Raw genomic sequence first — 18875 nt, 5'->3', positions numbered from 1 at the left:
TCCTCCTCCCCCTCACCTCCTCCTCCCCCTCACCTCCTCCTCCCCCTCACCTCCTCCTCCCCCTCACCTCCTCCTCCCCACAACCCCCCTCACCCCCTCCCTCACCTCTCACCCCCCTCACAACCCCAACACGCCCGCCGCTGCTGCTGCTGCTGCTCCATAACGTTCACAACGCCGGTTCTCGACCCGCGAGTCGCCAGGCTGCGGCACGGATACCGTGCGGGAGAAATGTTGGAATCACACGGGGGGGGAGACGTTGCGGCGACAAAACACAGTGACTCGACACGCCAAGAAACCGCAGTGACACCACCACCACCACCTTCGACGTGAGCTGATCTTCTCCGTAACCTGGGGAGCACTGGAGACCTCTGGGTCTTGGGTGGTGGTGGTGCCTTAGCGAACCGGTGAAGAACCGTTGGTTTCCACCAGTGGTGGGTCTTCACTCATCTTCAGAGGGGGGTGGAGGCCACTTTCGCGGATAAGACATCAGTTGTGAGGGCCATCACGCATTTGAAAACATTGTCGGGTGTGACAGCCTAACGATGGGTTGCGTTTTCACATTTTGTGTGTTGAAACAGCGAACTACAAAAAAAAACATTTGACCAGGTAAGGCCCATCGAGCTATTTCAGCTCTTTTTTTTTTTTCCCGACGCGACCTGGACACGAATGACAGCTCAACGAAGTGGCTTATCATGACGTGGCTTGTCATCACGTGGACATTGATAGCAGCCAAATACTCTTAAAGGCGTGAGATTGATTGTAAATGGGGTGGGGGGGGGGAAACCGGAGAAAAATCCACGCGACCACGGACGAGATGGAGAGACACGCAAACTCCACAACGATACAGCAGCCATCAAGGGTCGGGATCGAACCCGCGCCCTCCTGTATACCTGGCGAGGGAGTCAACATCGTCGTTTGTGGCCGCACTAAAGGCCGCCAGGGGACGCCAGTGGCCTGCGGTTACGGGTGTGGAGGGAGAGGCAGAGGTCGCAACCGGGTACCCGATACCCGTACCCTACCCGATACCCGGCTACCTGTACCCGGCCGGGTACAGGTAGCCGTTTGCGACTGTGGTGCGGCCGGGTACGGGTAGGCCGTGAGTCACTGGTGAGTAACCGTTTGTCACTCATTTCGGGTAGGATACGACTACCTGTACCCGGCCGGGTACGGGTAAGGAATCAAAACCCGTTTGCGACCTCTGGGGAGAGGTGCGCGTGGGGGTTTGGTGAGAACGTGGACCTGGGGCAAGGGGGCTTGATTACACACCGGTTGACGAGGGGCAGCTGGAGGGGGGGGGGGTGTAGGAACCATTCGTTGACACGTCGCACAACTTTTAACGTGCTAAATAATATAAGCTGGCGATGTTTAAGCTCGGAATAAAGTAACGTAGAAAAATTGTTAAAAAAAAAATGTAATAAAACCGTTTACAAAAGCCGTGTGATTGTGGTTCAGAATCATTGTTGCTGCTGCTGCTGTTGAACGAAAGCGAGGATTGAACGTCGCCAGTTTCCCCCGCTCCTTAACATTTCCCTATTTTAGCCAAGTCTTTGAAATGCCCTCGTGTCGCCGTCCACAGGACTTGGGTCTCAACATTCAAGCAGTTGCACCCTCCCGGGCCCAGGGGTAACGCGTTCTCAGAAAATTCCCCCCCCCACATCCCCCCACATCGTCTTCTCTGCAGTGACAGAGACCGTGCATCTCAGATCAACTAGGAAGCGTGCACTTGGGAGGCTGCACCGTTGTGGAATGAGGCTTTTTTTTAAAAGTACCGGAGCGAGGTGGATTGTTGCTTTGCTTAGAGAAGAGATGGAGTGATGTACAGGAGGACGTGGAGCTGAGTGGACTTGCCGATGACTGGTACCAGCGGTGTCAAGATCGGCCTCTGTGGAGGAGGCTCGTGAAGGACGCTACTGGGCAGTTGGAGGCAGTCGCCCTCCAACAACAACGGAGGGCGGAGGAGCGACGCTCACAACAACGAACGGGACGCCGGGCGGCTAAAACGCAGCAGGTTGGCACAGTAGGGGGCGCAGGTGGTGCATCGGCCAGTCTCATCTCAGTCGACCGATGGCGCCTGGGTCTGTCCCGTGACCTGCCAGCGGGCGTTCGACACTTCACGTGGCCTTGACGTGCACATAGCCTGGCATAAGCGCCCTGGTGACGTTACCGCAACCGAGTTGGCGAATGGCGATTGTTGTTGCTTTGCGAGATGCCGGCATATTTTTTAAATCCTTTAAATTAAGTTCGCTTGCTTGCTTAGGACCGTGCAAATCTTTCGGTCGTTTTTTAACCCACTTCCCGTGATCCAATCGAGCTGACATTTTCCACACAGACTCGTTGTGCGTGACAATTAATGTTCGTGAAAATTTTTTTCCAAAATTTTACACTTTATAGGACACAAATATATTTAATTACCAATTGCTTAATGGTGCAATGCAATCATCTGACCCATAGGTGGCAGCCATCTCAAGCCAGAGGACGAGAGGACTCTAGCCGCCACGCATATAAAGGATTTATAGTGAAAACCTTTGTTTTTACGGGTTATACTTATTGGCTGGTTGGGAACGGCCGTTATCCAGCGGCTGATAGTCGTGGCTGAGGAATTCCATTTGGATGGAAGTGTAAAAACACAACTCCGAAATAGCGCGAGGTCACGCAAACCTGGACGGCAGCGGAAGAATTCCGTTGTGGTTCAGCGTTTTTACACCGAAATTCAAATTAGCATCAGGTCATGCACACACACACACACCAGGCTGGTGGTCGAGGAATCCCATTGGGATTTAAATGCAAAAAACGCCGAACCCCAATTAGCGTCGGGTGATGTATTGCAGAGGTGGGACAAAGTCATTGTTATGCAAGTCCAAGTCGAGTCGCAAGTCATCAAATTCATGACTCGAGTCTGACTCGAGTCCAAGTCACATGACTCGAGTCCACACCTCAGAGGTGGGACAAAGTCATTGTTATGCAAGTCCAAGTCGAGTCGCAAGTCATCAAATTCATGACTCGAGTCTGACTCGAGTCCAAGTCACATGACTCGAGTCCACACCTCTGATGTATTGCAACACCCGACGGTTGGTTGCACGTTGAGTCGTCACGTGAACACAATTCGGCAATCCCTGGCGAAAAACGCACTCTGGACAAAGTGACTACGGGGTGAGGATGGGATTGGTGGATCACAAAGGGATGGGAGTACTGATTTTAAACAATAGATATTTATAAAATCGCATTCATCAACATCGACTTAAAATAAAAAGTATGTAACCGGCGACGATTCCGGCACCGGCCCTTCATTGCTATGAAGGGCCGTTGCCCGAAACGTTGCCTATTATATACCATTCCGAATAAGGCAACCCAGAGTCTTGACGAATGTGCCAAGACTACCAAACGACGCAGTGCCGCCAAGGAATTTGTTCTAACGCTCAGGAGTGGCGATGGCGTGCAATGAAGTTGTTGTTTGTACAGAGCAAGTGGGTTCGTGTACTCGTACAGATGTTGACCCACCACACCGAGTACTGTACTCATTTGAAGGCCGAGTCGATCTAGGGGAGGCCCATGGTCAGCACAAACATGTGTACACACGCAGGCACATACGTTTTATACATTCACATATTCGTGCACATTTTTTTACAAAGATCCCCCGTGTAGCCTCAACAGACTTGGGGCAAGTGCTGTTTACGAGCACTTCTATGAAGGCAGGGACGGCACACGAGGTGGGGGAGGGGGGGGGGTGACCAGTACTGTAGCACGCCCGGCCGCCTTTGTCTCCCTAGTGGCGATGTTTATACACCGCACCAGGTAAGCCATGAGGCCGAATCATTTACCAAACACACACAACTGAAGACAAAGAACCCCGTATGGTCTTAACAGACTGTCGGCCCAATTGCTGACCTAACACCCACAGTAAACACTGACCCCCCTAAACCTCGCGCACACACAACCACACGGTCTTCTAACCCGAGCCCCGACCCAAGTCCTCAACCCAGACTCTCCCCCCCCCTCCAACCCTGCACAGTCGATAATAAACAACAACGAGTCTTCTTGGTTCTTTCGGTAAAGTCACGTAGAAGGAAAATAATAAAGTAATAAAACATAATAAAATAATTCTCACGACGTTTTGGCCACAACGCAAGCAGCCGTCTTCAGGTGGAGAACAGGTCTGTCGAGAAGGCAGAGTCTGAATGTTCTCCACCTGAAGACGGCTGCTTGCGTTGTGGCCGAAACGTCGTGATAATTATTTTATTATGTTTTATTTTTATTATTTTCCTTCTACGTGACTTTACCGAAAGAACCAAGAAGATGAATCCCTGCAGTCACGAAAGCTTTAAATCGAAAAAAACAACAATGAGGTCACAGAGCGAGGCGGCCGGTCTCGTGAGAAGTCGGGTTTTATTGGAAGACTGGGTCGGCGTACGCCAACCCCATCATCAACAACAACACGCACCACCAAAAAAAACCCCAAAGAAAAAGATCCCCCGTGTAGCCTTAACAGACTGTAGGGGCAAGTGCTGTTTGCGAGTAGCACCTATGAAGGCCGGCACGGCACACGAGGGGGGTGGGTGGCCAGCACCACGCCCGGCCGCCTTTGTCTCCCCAGTGGCGACGTTTTACACATTGCACCGGGTACTCATTTGCGCCTGAGTCGACCTAGGGGAGGCCCAGGACCGGTGCAGACAATCGTGGCTGGGTGTTGGCCGTGAGTGGGAATCGAACCCGGGTCGCCGGGTTCGTAGCGCAGCGTAGCGCTAACCGCTACACCACCACCACCACCATCCGCCCCCCAAATCGCAGTGTTCACACCATCACGGTGTCGGCGAGGTGACAGGCGGACGGCAAAAAAAAAAGAAACCCACGTGATCGATCGTGGAGGAGCCGAACCAACGTTGGTTTAGCGCACGTGGCCAACGCGGTGACGCGTCGTGACACCTCTCCCCCCTCGAGACGGACATTCCATTGTTGGGGAGGCAGGCGGTGGGGGATGTTTCATGGACACGGATACGACAACGACGGACTTCGACGTCCGTGAAATAACAAAAAATATGTACAACGAGCCTCTTTTGCTGCATTACAACACTCCCCACGGTAAAACGTGCAACGTTGGGCCAACGTTGACAGGAGGTTGAAAACATTGGCCCGACGCTCCAGGTTTTACTGGGTTGTGGCCTCCCGGTGAAACGTGCAACTCTGGCCCCAAAGTTTCACGTTTACTGCGTCGCGGCTTAAACGCAAAATATATATTTTTTGGCTAATCTTGTCCAAACCCCCATGCAGTTAGACCCAACAGGGAAGGAGTTGCCTTAGAAAAATACATTTCATAGATCATCATCATCGTCGTCAGCGCAGTCTTCATAATTGCTTTGTCTAGAGCCAGGGGTCGGCAACCAAAACACCAACAAGAGCAGCCTTTCTTTTCGTTCCAAATTCGGTAACAAAACTCAAAGTTTTCAAGAGCCGCCGATGCGTGCGAACACACACGCACACATCACGTGATGAAGCGGTCCCGGCATGCGGCTCCAGAGACGACCCCACTCCGACCCCCACCCCCCCCTGGCCGAGAAGAAGATGCTGCAACAGCGTTGCCTTCAACAGCTCAGAAACATCGCAGATGGGACTGGCCACGGAAATGTGGAATTCACTCCAAGTCCACCACCACCACCACCACGTGTGTGTGTGTGACAAGTGGCACAGCGACTCTGCGGGTTGCAAGGCCGCTCCGTTTACAAAGTAGGACGTCCCCGCCCCCCCCCCCAAGACGTTGCATTCCCGGTGTCAACACATTTATACAAGTCCGGTGTCTCCTCTCTCACAACACACAGCGCATCGACCGGATTGTAAGACGCACCTTCCCCCACCCTCGCCCCTAGCCTCGTCTTTAAGACGACAGGAGGTGTATTCACTCATTTTCAGAGGGGGGCGGCGGGAGGGGGGGGGAGGAGGCCACTTTCGCCGATAAGACATCATCAGACGTGACAAGAGCCGCCACACATTTGAAACCAATCGGAGATTTGACAGCACGACGAAGATGGGGATTGAGGACGGGGGGGGGGGGGGGGTGCATGTCAGGGGCCACACGAAAGGCCACAAATGGCCCGTGGGCCTTGCAACGGTGAGCGCCGCTTTAAGATGTCGGGGAAGGTAAAAGTGCGTCTTTAGCAATCCGGGGAATCCGTCGTGATGCGTGACCCCCTTGTGACGATGCACGGCGATGAAGAATCCCCGGGGGTGCGGGGGGGAATTGTGGTTTTAGATTATTGCTCTCAGAACGTTTCGACCGCCCTCGGGTACCGGTTAAAGCTGCCCAGTGAGACGGTCCGCGTGCGTTTTTACGAGAAGAGAAACGCGCATTTCGCGCGAGTTTGAACTCCCGTCGACGACTACTAAGGCACGGACGCCGCACTGGCGAGAATTTACGCATCAACAAAAATATATTTAAGTCATAATTTGTGCTCATACAACGTAAGAGTGTGTGTTGTTTATGTGGGGTGGTGGGGGGGGAGCCAGCAAGACAACAAAAATTATAAACCCTTAAAATCAGTCAAAAGCAGCAGCAGCAACGGTAGCAACAATAACAAAAAAATCATGGTCTAAAATGATCGCCAGGTTCAAGTCCCGGCCAACTTGGGTCACATCATAGCCACCACCACCACCAATCGTGACACCGCCGGCAGACAGGAATATGATGAGTACCATGCGGTGATGACGGTCAGTGACGTGCGAACGTTTCATAAATTACGTCAAGGCGGTCGGTACCTACCACAGGAAATGTGGAATTGTCACGAATTGTTGAGAAACCAACGGTGGTGGTGGTGGGTGGGTGGCAAGCGGTGGGTTTTTTTAAGCGAATGAGACTGTGACCCCGCCATACGAACGTGGAATCTCCCACCACGAGACCGGGATGGCGAAAAGTGAGAGGCCTCTCCTGCCTTGATTTCCCGTCTTTTGCCCAAACGGAAACCTTCGAGCTCCTAAAACTCCCCCGTCGCACACGCTCTGCGCCTCTGGCGTTCGATTTTTTTAAGAAGACAAACATCGTCATGGGCGTCGCATGGAGAGACAACACGGAGATGGGCTTTTGAGATCGGTCTCGCAATCAATAACACTAACGACACACACACACGCACGGCCACATACAGACAAAGATTTCCCCCCCCCCACATAGCCTTAACAGACTTTTGGGGCAAGTGCTCTTCGAGAGGAGCACCAAGTCGAGCCCAGAATTTGGTGACGATGGGGTGGTGGGTGGTTAGCACCATGCCCGCTTGACTTTTGACAACTGGACACAGTCACACAAAGACAAAGATCCCCCGCCCCCCGTGTAGCCTTTAGCACAGACGGGGGCAAGTGCTGTTCGTGAGCCCCTATACAAGCCGGTAAGCACGCGAGGGGGGAGGGTGGGGCCGCCACCACCACCACGCTCGGCCGCCTTTGTCTCACGCCGCACTCTGCACTCGTTTAAGGTCGAGTCGACCTCGGGGATGCCCGGGACAGAGTCAGATAATCGTCACCGATGTTGGCCGCGAGTGGGAATGGAACTTGGGCCGCCAGGTTTGCAGAGCAGCGCGCTAACCACAACACCACCACACCCTACTCGTACACGTTACGTGCACCAAAAAAAGACATGTTGAGACGCACGCACGCACGCACGCCAACACATAAATACGAATTCACCACGAAGCCTTTGAATGTAACTGTACACCACGAGATGCCCTCAGAGGGACTTGGGAGACACAGCCATTGCGACCCCCCCCCCACACAGAGCGCCAGTGAATAATAATAATAATAATTGTACAGTAGTAGTAGCAGTAACCATCGCTGTCGTTATCATCGTCATCGTCATCATCATCATCGTCGTCATCATCATCATCATCGTCGTCATCATCATCATCATCGCCGCCGTCAGTTGCTGCGAAAGAGCCTGCTATGTTTAGTGCAAAAATAGATTCGTCACCTTTACTGTGCACGGCTGCCGTCGGTGCGTACGTGCCCCTGGGTACGCGCGCGTGCCCCTGGGTACGCGCGCGTGCCCCTGGGTGTGCGCGCGTGCCCCTGGTGTGCGCGCGTGCCCCTGGGTGTGCGCGCGTGCCCCTGGTGTGCGCGCGTGCCCCTGGTGTGCGTATCTGCTTGCGCACGGGTACACACGCGCGTGCGCCATTGTGCAAATTCGCGCGCATGAACGCAAGCGTATACGTGTGTGTGTGTGTGTCTATGCAAGCTGGACGAAGTCGAATGAGTGCATGCGACCTCGCGTGTGTCGAACCCAGTTCGGGGTGTCTTGGTTCCGCGGTTTCCGATTTGGTCGGGCGCACGCACGCGACTTCAATCCCTGGTTTTGTTTTTCGGATCATCCAATTCCGTCGACGCGTCGGTCCGTTCTGAAGCGTCGCTCAGCGTGCGCAACAGCCCTGCCACCCGAGCAGCATGCGCGACAGCCGTGCCAGATGCCTGCCCCCCCCCCCCCTCTTGCTTACCCCCCCCCCTCCCACGTCCAAATAAAATTTTTTGTGCAAATTGATCGGAGTCTGCGAACACAAACGAAACGCACTTGGGGTGTTTTGACACAACTCACCGATGACAAGTGTAGCGACGATTCATGAAGCGGATGGTCCATCTCGAACTCTAGCACCCGAACATCGGTCCGTTTCCTAAAGACAACTGGAGCTTTTACCCCGAACCATGGAGCTGCAACTCTCACCCTGACCACAAGCATAACACCAACCTGAACGTAAATCCCAAAAAAACGTAGCCAGATCCTATACCCTAACCATTACTCCAAACTACGGCACTCGGCTTAAAACTATTTCTAAAAAAGTTTTTTACCTACCAGGCAACGCCTACCGATCTCTTATTCAGACGCGGCCTGGTCACACATGATAGCACAACCAAGTGGCTTATCATCACGTGGAAATTGATAGCAGTAGCCAAATACTCTAAGCGCGCGGCGATTCTAAATGGAGGGAAAAGCCGGAGAGCCCAGAGAGAAAAATTCGCGCGACCACACGGAGAGACACATGCAAACTCGAAATATACAGCAGGCGTCAGGGTAGAACCCACGGCCTGTATACCAGGCAAGGTAGTTAACATCTCACTACCGCAGCTTAACTCCAGTACTATGCTTGACCTTTACCCCCTAACAATAACCAATAGAACCAAAGTAGAAATCCTAACCCTTCCCCCAAACCTCATCCTTAACCCCAACGTAAGCGCCATCCAATGGCGGAACCAGGATTTTCAGGTAGGGGGGGGGGGCAACCCCTCCAGCAATGAAAAATGATAGAGGAGTTGTTAGTGAGTAGGGACTGGTCCCTTGCTTTTTATTTGACGCGTGTTCGGCGATGGCGCAGCCATCGATCGAGGGTCGAATTTGAACCGCGTTGTGTGATCGGCATCGCGCTCGCTGAAGGTGAATGTCTTCAGGGAAGGCGTGTGCTGTATACGCAACTGCGCACAATTCTGAGAGTCACTTATAACTGTTTTGCCGTTACTTATTACCAATTATTGACTCAGACTATTGTCCTATCATCTCATAGAGTCCCTGACACGTAATAATCTGCTACACAGTGGCAGTGGGGGTCGCAAAATGCCGATTCATTACTAATAAACCCCAATGATGCGATCGAAATTAGGGATTTCGATCCGATCATTGGGGGGGGGGGCACGTGCCACCCCACCCCCCATTAGCTCCGCCAGTGGCGCCAACCACAACCCTAACACCGAGTCTAACCGCACCACCGCTATCCCAAGCCATAGCCGACGCCACACGCTAATGCCACACCCCCCTCCTCCTTCTAGAAGACACGGGGGGGGGGCAGCCCTGAGCGAGTATCAGCAAGAGAGGACCTGTTGGCGCCAGCGTCGGTGCACGTGCGATGTGCCAACGTCGCGGTGGTTTGGTACCGGCGCCACAAGCCCGGCCGTCGTCGTCGTCGCCGCCGTCGTCGTCGTCGTCGTCGTCGTCGTCGTCGTCGTCGTCATCTCAAACTGGAAGCCGAGTGATGGCCGCCCCATCGGTCACGTATAATTAATGCCGAGATATTTGGGGGATCCCTGCGCACGCATGACTGGGAGTCAAACCCGGGCCGACACAGTTATTGCGCGCGCACGCACGGACGACATCGCGCGAACGTTGATGTTGACAGTGCCGCCACCCACCCCACAAAAATAGCAACGCAATCAAGTGTAGTGTAATTACAAAAAAAAAACGGAAAAACTCGCGCACATTCCATAAACGATGACTGGAAAAAGCTTAACAAAGTAAAAAAAAAATAATCAAAAACCCGACACGGAATTAAATGCGCGCACGCGTGCGCGTCCGACCTCCGCCGTTCGCAAAGTCCGGGTTCGACTCCCGCCAGCGTGGAGGTAGGAGTCGGCAGGAGACCAGGAACTGCTGCGGGTGCCCCTCATCCAGAGAGACGGTAAATTTAAACGTCGGGAAAAAATAAACGAAAAATCATGATAAGTTATTATTCATCTAACAAGCGCAGCGGCGTTACAGACAGACAACAATGGCGGTGGGGCCCAGCTTGGCCCAGCGGGCGAGGAAGAGAAAGCCAACCACGAGGGGTTTGAGAAAAAAAAAAATTGTGGGGGGGGGACATGCGAGGAACCATGGCGGAGCTCCGTGAGGTGGTCTTGGTCTTGGGGAAGAGGTCCGTGGGCCCCAGGATCATCCGCAGGCCTCACTTGACCATGGGTCCCGAGCGATCGTTGGTGACCGTGGGTTTCAGCTTGACGCTCGCAAATGGGTTTCCGCTGCAAAGCACGAGGAGGCGGCGTGTCACACCAACGTCACACCGCCATCACCGCCACGTGCGCGCGCGCCATTCCGTTCCATAAAATAACAACAAAAACAAGTGTGGCTGGCTATCGAACAAGATGGCCACCGCATCGAGCGCTTTCAGATGCGCTTCTGCGTCCGTCTGGAACGGTCTTCCTTCTGATATTAGGAAGCCACTGGAGCTGTGCACGTTTAAATCATCAACTCATTGCTTTAGAAATGCTTTTTGAGTTTATTTCCATCCTCTGCACTTCCGATTTGCACGGTTGCCTACGTACGGCGGTGCGAAAGAAGTTCAACGTAGATACATAGAATGACGCGGACGGCTGCATTGTCAGCCAAGCGAAACATTCCAATTTAGCGGAGTGACCCTGCCACGGAAATGCGTAATTTTCCCCACTCCTGGTTCAGAGCCACCGGTGGGCAATGGGCGTCACCCCATTCTACTCGCTTGAGCTCACATTGATACGCGGATAAAATTTACCAAAAATATTCCACGGCACGACCCTCCCGCATATGCCTCTCGAGACTCCCGATAAATAAAATCAACTTTAAAAAAAAAGATAAATATATACCGTATTATTTAGTTAACATTAACTTTAAAAAAAGGAGGAGCTTGATAATTAAAAAAAATCGGTCAAAATGGACAATGTATACTTTTAGGTATTTGGCCCAACGAGTAGCAAATATAACAACGCAGAATAAACACAAACAAAAAACACAAACAGCGCCGGTTCTTAGACCCTTGCAGGATTGTTAACAGTTAGTAGAGCTTGACACATGCAGGCAACTGGAACATTCCATTCATTAGTTAGGGGGGGGTGGGGGAGTTGTGTGTGTGCAGACTCCTGGACCATTCCATTCATTAGTTAGGAGGCGGGGGGGGGTGAGAAGACAGGCAAGGGACTGTGATCTTGTGCATCGCGTCCAGCACCTCTCAACACCGCGCTGCACGCTATTTGCATCTGGAAGCGCGTTGTTCTGCAGCCGAGTAGCAACAACAAAAAAAAGCGACAAGGCTACGGGCCAGAGCAGGCAGCAGATTAAATAGTTGATTAATTGGCCAATTAACTGCTTAGCCAATTAATTCAAGAGGGGCCACTCATTTGCTCAATCCCAAGGAAAAATGTAAGTGGTCATATCAGATCAGGAGATGTAGGTGCATGATAATGTGACCAAGAGAATAGCCAATCAGAAAACAAAGCCTGGATTTCAAAACCTCACTTTATGAAAACAAGAACATTAAAAAATGCTAAATTCAGCTCCGACTCCACAAAAGCAGCAGCAACTGCAGGGAAACATCCTTCTGGAAGCAAAGCCGCATGAGTCCTTACGGACCCCGGCACACTGGGCTACATTTGCAGCCAGAATCCTGTTTCCTCTGCTGCACCCTACAATTGAAAAATATGGGCTCCAAAGAATCACTTTGGGTGCTGGAAGCTGTTTTCTTTTGCTTTTTTGACGACACCAGAGATTTGAAATCCAGGCTGCATTTGCATTCACCTCGGCATACTCCTGATTGGCAGCTCGCAGTCACATGATCAAACGCCGCAACATTCCAGGACAGACCGGAGCTGCCCTCCGCCGCCCTTGCTGCCACGTGATCCACATCCTGACACTTTTCGCCAGAGCATCACTATCGTCAGCAGCAGCAGCACCAGGGAAAACACTCTTCGGGATGCAAATGCAGCACGGTGGTTCCGAGGCCTCAACTTGCAGTGCGCGGTGCAGTGTGGTTGTGCGAGTACTCCGTGTCCTGTGGTTTGGCCCAGTTAGTGCGAAGATAGTCGCCGTGGAAACCCGAAGACCCACACACCCACCACTACCACCACCACCGTCACCACGTGGATCACAGCATCGCCACGGGCATCACTTTTACCGATGTTTGGTTTTCGGGTCGTAATGTGTACCTCATCGCTGGGTGCGACTGGCTCCGGTCGTGCTAGCGGAGTCGGCTCACGTGGCAAAGAGGGGGTTACCTACACAAAGCCTCCCCCCATCATCCCCCCCCCATCCCCTCCCTCTACCAACCCCAGCGGGGAGCGATTTCAGATGACGACGACGACGATTGCGGTGATAATTTATGTACGCATGTTGAACTTCTTTGGCACCACAAGTAGCCAACCGTGCTCATCGAAGGTGACGACTAGAATCGCGATAATGACGCCGACAGCGATGATCACGATGGATGAGCTTGACGCCGATTGGCAACTGTGGCGATAATGACGGCAATGGAAACGGAGATGACGACGCGACGGTGAATCTCATGACGATGGTGACCACCCAATGGCTCTCTCACTCGAGACCACAGATGCCCCCCCCCCCTCCTCCCTCATGCCACGACCGCACGATGACCACAAGGATGACCGCGATGTCAATGATAATAATTATGATCATAACGATGGTGCAAAACAACTCCTGGCTTCTTCCCCGATGGATCTCCAGATAAACATGCCAACGTTGGCCCAACGTTGACATGGTCGTTGGAACCGCTGGCCCAAATATGGCCGAATGTCGTTCCAACATTTACCGGTCTCCTACACGGGACACCAAACGTTGCTCCGTCCCATCCACGACCCTTTGCCACGTGACCACCATCCCGCTAAGACCACTTTCATAAGGGGGCCAAAGGAAAATTTAGGTGAAAAAAAAACGAACATTTAATTTGACTCTTACTTATTTTTTGGCATGGCGCAGTCCCGTCACCAAATTCGCCAACACTCTGGCTAACAACCTCCCAGTGGGTGGGTTCCCCCGGGAGAGGGAGTGGTGGTGGTGGTGGTTGGGGGGGGGTACAGGGCTTCAAACCCAGACCCCGGGCCCTCTGACCGGTGCCCGCACGGTTTCCGCGACGCGGTGGACCCTGCCGAAGCGTGGATGTTAAATCGGGGTGGACCTGTCCGTCGCCCCCCCCCCCTAGCCTCCAACCGCGGCCACGTGGCCCGGTCCGGCCGGCATGTGCTCAGCGAGCCGGTGGAACCTACCCTCACACGCCTGCGGAACTCTTATCAAAACCTGGCTGTGGGTAAATCGACATCGGCAAGGGGGCTGGGGGAGGGATAAGGAGGGAGGGAGGGGACGGGAGACACGTGGTGATGCTACAAAATAGATAAGCGGACAAAGACGTCTTCATTCATTATCTCTGGTCTCTCGCACGCAGGCGAGATGTTAACTGCCTCGCCTGGTACACAAGAGTTCGTGGGTTTGATCCCGACCATGACGCCTGCTGTATATTTGGAATTTGCATGTCGTCTGTCCCCGTGTGGTCACGTGGATTTTTCTCCGGGTACCCCGGTTTTTCCCTCCACATTCAGAATCAACGTCACGCGTTTAAAGTATTTGGCTACAATACATTTCCACGTGATAAGCCACTTGGTTGTGCCATCATTTGTGGCCAGGCTGCTTCAGAAAAATCATCTATACAGCTCAGTGTGGCTTTATACCTGGTAAAATAAAAGGTTTAGTTCAACAGTTTATACAAAAGTATTTTTTACACAACTCAGCGGCACCCCACGGGGGCGCAAGTGTGTGTGTGTGTGTGTGCCTCGTTGTGTGCGTATGCACGCGCACGGGCTTGTACTCGTGCACACGCGTGTGCATGTGTGTACGCATACATTTCGAAACCACAAACCTCCGCAACGAGCGGCTAACTTGCCGCACGCGGCCCGCGCCACCGCCCTCCCGGTCAGCTGTGAACCGTCGCTCCGCGGTGAGGGGGAGATTAAGGAAATGGGCAGCCCCCCTTACACTACCGCCGATTGCGGTTACAGGGTCGGCGAATACCGCACGGCGGACGTGTGTTTGCGCCCGTGCGATCACCATACCTGCTGAGGAAGAGAGCCATGCCATTGCTGCTCCGGATTGTGTTGTTATTCTGCGATGGAAAAGAAAGCACACAAGACAGTAAGGTAAGGAACTTGTTGTAAGACGGGCAAGGAGCTTAATGATCTCCCACGGGTCGCCGACGAGGACGTGAAACGAAAAACATCGATGTGCGTCGTTCCACGTTGCTCGTTAAACCCAGACAACCGATGGTCGGGCACAAAGACAAAGATCCCCCGTGTAGCCTTTAACAGACTGTTGGGGCAAGTGCTGTTAGCGAGCACCTATGAAGGCCGGCACGGCACACGAGGGAGCGGGTGGCCAGCACCACGCCCGACCGCCTTTGTCTCCCCAGTGGCGATGTTTACACACCGCACCAGGCACTATTTTTTGAGGCCGAGTCGACTTAGGGGAGGCCGAGGACCGGTCGAGATAACCATGCCTGAGTCGGAATCGAACTTGGGTAGCCAGGTTCGTAGCGCAGCGCGCCAACCGCTACAATACGAGGGTAGTGGTGTCAGGCACACGCGAACACACACCGCAAAGCACCGCAACTCCAACAACCACAACAACCAAAACAACCACAACAACCACAACAACCAAAACAACCACAACAACCACAACAACCACAACAACCACAACAACAACAGTGCGACACAGTGACAAGGTTGTTGGCCTATGGCATGATTGCCCCCCCCCCCCGTCAGAGGAGTGTGAGGGGGGGAGAGTCCCAAATGGGGGGGGGGGGGGTCCCAAATGGAGACGAGTGTCCGTCCCCGGATGCTCGTCGTTCAAGCCGGGAGACAATTTAGACTTTTGGACATTAACCCTATTATGAACTCGTGAGAAAACGACTACGTATTAAAAAAATCGCTACGTCATTATGATTGTTATTATTAGACGAAAGCCGCAAAGCTACACACGGCAACACGAGCGGCCAACACTCCCGTACGGTACCGCCGGGCTGCCAGTAGGAGACAGTACAGCAAGCAGGTTTCTCCCGGCCTCGTCACGGGACCATTTTTGCCAGCATCAAAAGTATGGAAAAGTTAAGAATACGTTTTTAACCCTTCCTGGCGGCAATAACAACGGTTGCGTTAAGGTGATCAAACACCAAACGGATTCCGATGGCGAGGAATCTGTGCCGCTCGCCTTTGCGCCGTTTCGCTTTTTGGCGTCCTCTGGTCCGACACTGGCGACACTGGGCCACAACGAAGAAGGCTGCAGACTCAGGTGTAGGCCAACAGTGGCAAAGACAAAGCCATCTCTTACTGTCAGAGCACGTTGGTTTGCATGTCTACCACAAGTACCGTGGCGTGGTTTAACGCAAACTTGATTCCTTGCACAATGTATCTATTTGGTGCTTGAACATTGTAACACAACCGCTTTATTGCCAGAAAGGATAAAACCGATTGTTATTTTTTTATGCCTCAGCTTAGTTATGCGTCATGTTCCTTGTTAAGTTGAGGGTTCGTCGACTGTTGTCAGGGCCATAGGGGGTGCGCGGTACGGCTGGCGCTGGGGTCTTTGCTTGGTGAACGAGGTTAGGGGCTATGCGCACGGCCAGGCCCGGACTGGCCATAGGGCACGGACAGCTCGCAGGGCAAATGCCCGGTGGGCCGGTCCATTCCTAGGGATGGTGCGCCGGTCTGTGTGGGGAAATTGCACGTGCGGTCAGAGCTCTTTTTTGTTATTACCTCGAGTGTGCAAGCTTCATTGTCACCTTCCGTGTGACGGAGCGGGCCTGGCACGAACCGGTCTACGTGCCCCAACCCCACCAACCCCACCAACCCCACCAACCCCAAACCCAACCAACCCCCCAGTGTGGCTCAAGGCGACCCCGTAAACACGCGGGGCTGCCACCAACAACCAACGCAGACCAGATCCGCATCTCCGTGTTAAATGGAGCGGTGGTGGGGGGGGGGTCGAAGGTCGTAGACATTGCACATGACGGCAAAGGATGCGCCGTGGGACAAGTGGCACGTGGCTATGGAGTCTCCACCACCCTACCCCCCACCCCCTTCCCCTCACCATTGCACGACGGGTCGCAGTCGGCACAGCGTCCGCGCGAGGCCGTTCCCCCGCCAAAGGTAGCTTTCCGCTGCTCTCCATTGCCGGCCACAGGCTTGGCGGTGGAAATTCCACATTACCGTGGAGGGGTGATCCGGACTATCCGCAGAACGGCCACCGTTCAACGGAGCTAATTATTAGTCCGAAAGAACCGCTATCCCTGACCTTAAGTTATGACCCCAACTTTAAAAGTTCGTCCGTAACATTGGCTCCGACTGTCACATGAGCATTAGCCTCAGTGTTAACCCAAGGCCTACGTTTCACAGTTATATAACCCGCAGTTTTAAAATCACCGGAACCCAAACTCTACCCATAAACCCCAACCCATAACCCTTAGCTCTCAGCCGAACCCCAACTCGAACCATAACCGCAGAACCTAACCGGAGCTCTGGCTCTGATCATCGCTCAAAGCCTTCACTCCCTCACTAGAACCCTGACCATAACCGCCCCTAACTCTGCCTCTAAAGTTCCCCAAGCCTACCCCGAGCTGCAATCATAGCCCTGGCTCTAAACAGTTGCAGTAACTAGCGTGGGGGCAGGAGGTTCCTTGCCCCCCCCCCCCCCTCCGCCCCCCACCCGCCCCGGTGGCCAAAGCTACGAGTTGGGGGGCCCCCCTTGGCAACCACCATGGGGTATGTTTCCAACAACATTGTAAAAGAACAACACACTTCGTAATGATGTGATCAGGCAAGAACAGCGGCAATATGTAATAGCCGAGGTGCGACCTTGCGCGACAAATCAAATATTGGGGTCCCAAGCTGACCGATTGCGACAGCCGATGATGTCGTTACGACGCCACTGGCCGTACCCAGTCTACACCACACTGCTTACGATAACGAGGCATTACAGTAAGCAGGGTACTCCGATTCGGTATCGGTGAAACACGATTCAGGACGGAACTGGACCGTGATCTCACCACCCCAGCCTCCGGCGCAGCACGGCACTCCGGAGGGCACGCCACACAACACGCAAAGATCCCCCGTACAGCCTAGGCTGTTTGAGGGCAAGTGCGGCGAGTGGACACCTATGAAACGCACGCACGCACAAAGACGCGCATGCACGCACGCACAAAGACATGCATGCACGAACAAAGACGCGCACGCACGCACGCACACACACACACGCATGCTGGTGTACATCCAGTCCAGGATCGTGCAACACATGGCAGGCATCGTCAATAACCACCGCGTCTTCGTGAGCAAATGGTTCACACGGGACACTGCAAGCGAGACATAGGACATGGGAAACTGCAGACGGGACACTGCACATGGGACACAAGACACTGCAAACGCACACAGGACACTGCAAGCGGGACACTGCAAGCGGGACACTGCAAGCGGGACACTGCACAAGGGACACTGCACATACACATGGGACACTGCACAAGGGACACTGCACACGGGACACTGCACGCGAGAAGTAAGAGTTCCAATCATGCATTGTTTTTGCCAAAGCACCCGCAGAAGACGACAGCAGTGGCGAGTGTGCAGCTGCAGCAGCAGCAGCAGCAAGAGGCACGGCGGGCACGTGGGGTGCCACATGCGGGCTGTGTGTGGCTGTGCGTATGGCTGTGTGTGGCTGTGTGTGTGGCTGTGCGTGTGGCTGTGCGTGTGGCTGTGCGTGTGGCTGTGCGTGACTGTATGTGGCTGTCTGCAGGCTGTGCATGTGGTTGCGCCCGGGCTGCGTGTGGCGGCGCACGGCTGCGGCCGAGCTGTGTGCGGCTGTGCGTGTGGCTGTGTGTGGCTGTGTGTGGCTGTGTGTGGCTGTGTGTGGCTGTGTGTGTGACTGTGTGCGGCTGTGCGCGTGGCTGTGCGTGTGGCTGTGCGTGTGGCTGTGCGTGTGGCTGTGTGTGTGGCTGTGTGCAGGCTGGACATGTGGCTGTGCATGGCGAGCGTTTACTGGGAGCCGCGAGCGAGCGCGGCGGTGACGCTAAGTGCTGGAATCCTCCCGCAGCCACCAGAACGCCGGGGCACAAACCAGCGCCGAGGTGAACGAGATGAACGACATCGGCTGCCCACACCGGAGGGGTTCACGCGTGCGTACGGGCACACGTGTACACGCGTACGGGCACACGCGTACACGCGTAAACGCGTACGGGCACACGCGTACGGGCACACGCGTACGGGCGTACGGGCACACGCGTACACGCGTACGGGCACACGCGTACACGCGTACGGGCACACGCGTACGGGCACACGTGTACACGCGTACA

The 18875-nt window shown here is 54.0% G+C and overlaps 1 protein-coding gene across 5 annotated transcripts in view; it reads right to left on the bottom strand.

Annotated features, from left to right (window-relative positions):
- Positions 1–4359: 4359 nt before the first annotated feature.
- The window catches only part of LOC144719061 (BAR/IMD domain-containing adapter protein 2-like), a 33357-nt gene continuing 18841 nt past the window's right edge, over positions 4360–18875 (bottom strand). For 3 of the 5 annotated variants that reach the window (XM_078594827.1, XM_078594822.1, XM_078594823.1), the window contains 2 exons: positions 14596–14645; positions 4360–10746 (listed from right to left, as the gene is read on the bottom strand). In XM_078594827.1, the coding sequence (XP_078450953.1) occupies positions 10718–10746; positions 14596–14645 (79 nt within the window). In that variant the 3' untranslated portion in view covers positions 4360–10717. Of the gene's footprint in view, positions 10747–13755; positions 13820–14595; positions 14646–18875 lie in introns of all 5 variants that reach the window. The other 2 variants (XM_078594825.1, XM_078594824.1) reach the window with 1 other exon arrangement.

This window comes from Lampetra planeri, chromosome 5, assembly GCF_965212315.1.
Source record: "Lampetra planeri chromosome 5, kcLamPlan1.2.h2, whole genome shotgun sequence".
Classification (NCBI taxonomy): Eukaryota; Metazoa; Chordata; class Hyperoartia; order Petromyzontiformes; family Petromyzontidae; genus Lampetra; species Lampetra planeri.
Note: the sequence above shows the minus strand (reverse complement) of the source record. Positions and strands in the feature narration are given on the sequence as shown.